Here is a 1,569-nt window from a genome sequence, read left to right as displayed (position 1 = left end):
ATTATTTGGTCTGAAAGACGGGGTCTTGTATCAGAAAAACTGAATTTTTTTGTGTGAAATAAGGTTTCATTTGTCAGTAAAACTTTTCCCGCACTCTATACATGAATATGGACGCTAACCTGTGTGAGTTCTCTGGTGCCTAAGAAGGGATCCTTTGTAAGTAAAACTTTTCCCGCACTCTAAACATGAATACGGACGCTCACCTGTGTGAGTTCTCTGGTGTCTAAGAACATGGTCCTTCCTAGAAAAACTTTTCCCACATTCAGAACATGCATAAGGGTGTTCACCTGTGTGAGCTCTTTGGTGTGTAATAAAAGATTCTTTTTTAGCAAAACCTTTCCCACACTCTAAACATGAATATGGACGCTCACCTGTGTGAATACTCTGGTGCCTAAGAAGAGCTTCTTTGCTAGTAAAACATTTCCCACATTCTGAACATGAATACGGACGCTCACCTGTGTGAAGTCTCTGGTGTGTAAGAAGAGCTCTGTTGTTAGTAAAACTTTTCACACATTCTGAACATGAATACGGACGCTCACCTGTGTGAATTCTTTGGTGACTAAGAAGAGCTCCTTTGCTAGTAAAACTTTTCCCACACTCTGAGCACGCATAAGGACGCTCACCTGTGTGAGTTCTCTGGTGTGTAAGAAGAGCTCCTTTGCTAGTAAAACTTTTCCCACATTCTGCACATGAATACGCACGCTCACCTGTGTGAATTCTCTGGTGTCTAAGAAAATGTTGTCGGTTACTAAAACGTTTCCCACATTCTGAACATGAATAAGGTCGCTCACCTGTGTGAATTCTCTGGTGTATAACAAGGCTTGTTTCATCAGTGAAACTTTTCCCACACTCTGAACAGGAATAAGAATTCCCACCCTTGTGATATTTCTGGTGTTTAAGAAGCTTGCTTTCCTCAGAAAAAGCTTTCCCACACACTGGACATGAAAAGGTCACATGGTTGTGGGTTTGGAGATGTAGAATAAGTTCAGATTTCATCTTAAAGTCTTTCCCGCACTCCAAACATGACAATGACCTCTCTCCTGTGTGATCTCCTTCATGGCTGAGAGAAGATCCCTCGGGGATAGTTGGATCTGTAGACGGATCTTCACTGTGGGAGCCGAGATGGATATCTGAAGTCATGTGATGTGATTGGTCAGAAGATTCCTCAGGATTAGAGGGATCCATTGATGTCTCCAGACAATGTGTTCTGTGGTGTATCATTGGACGCATGTGATTCACTTCAGAGTGAAGATCTCCCTCCGAGGTATTCCGGACATGGCGGCCGTCTGATAGAAAGCAAAATGACATGAAAAACACATTCTACAATACACCAAAACCAACACTGAGTGACGGGGGATGGGCACTGATGTCATTGTTATATCGAGAAATGGAGATGGACCTTCATATGGTGTACAGTGTCTCCTCCTCATTTGTTGGTCACATGACGTTATATTGAGGAATGGAGATGGACCTTCATATGGTGTACAGTATCTCCTCCTCATTTGTTGGTCACATGACGTTATATTGAGGAATGGAGATGGACCTTCATATGGTGTACAGTATCTCCTC

The 1,569-nt window shown here is 42.6% G+C and overlaps 1 protein-coding gene across 1 annotated transcript; it reads right to left on the bottom strand.

Annotated features, from left to right (window-relative positions):
- Positions 1-66: 66 nt before the first annotated feature.
- Positions 67-1,013, bottom strand: LOC108804202 (zinc finger protein 300-like). Its single transcript, XM_018575956.1, has one exon. It carries the CDS (start codon positions 994-996, stop codon positions 115-117), a length of 882 nt encoding a protein of 293 aa, XP_018431458.1. The 5' UTR covers positions 997-1,013; the 3' UTR covers positions 67-114.
- Positions 1,014-1,569: the final 556 nt, after the last annotated feature.

Source organism: Nanorana parkeri, unplaced genomic scaffold, assembly GCF_000935625.1.
Source record: "Nanorana parkeri isolate BGI_ZX_2015 unplaced genomic scaffold, ASM93562v1 scaffold6372, whole genome shotgun sequence".
In the NCBI taxonomy this organism is placed as follows: domain Eukaryota; kingdom Metazoa; phylum Chordata; class Amphibia; order Anura; family Dicroglossidae; genus Nanorana; species Nanorana parkeri.
This window is presented reverse-complemented; position numbering and strand designations above follow the sequence as displayed.

Bases quoted from the DNA above. Each gene is read 5' to 3' on its own strand.
- LOC108804202 (XM_018575956.1), bottom strand. From the start codon at position 996: ATGAAATCTGAACTTATTCTACATCTCCAAACCCACAACCATGTGACC.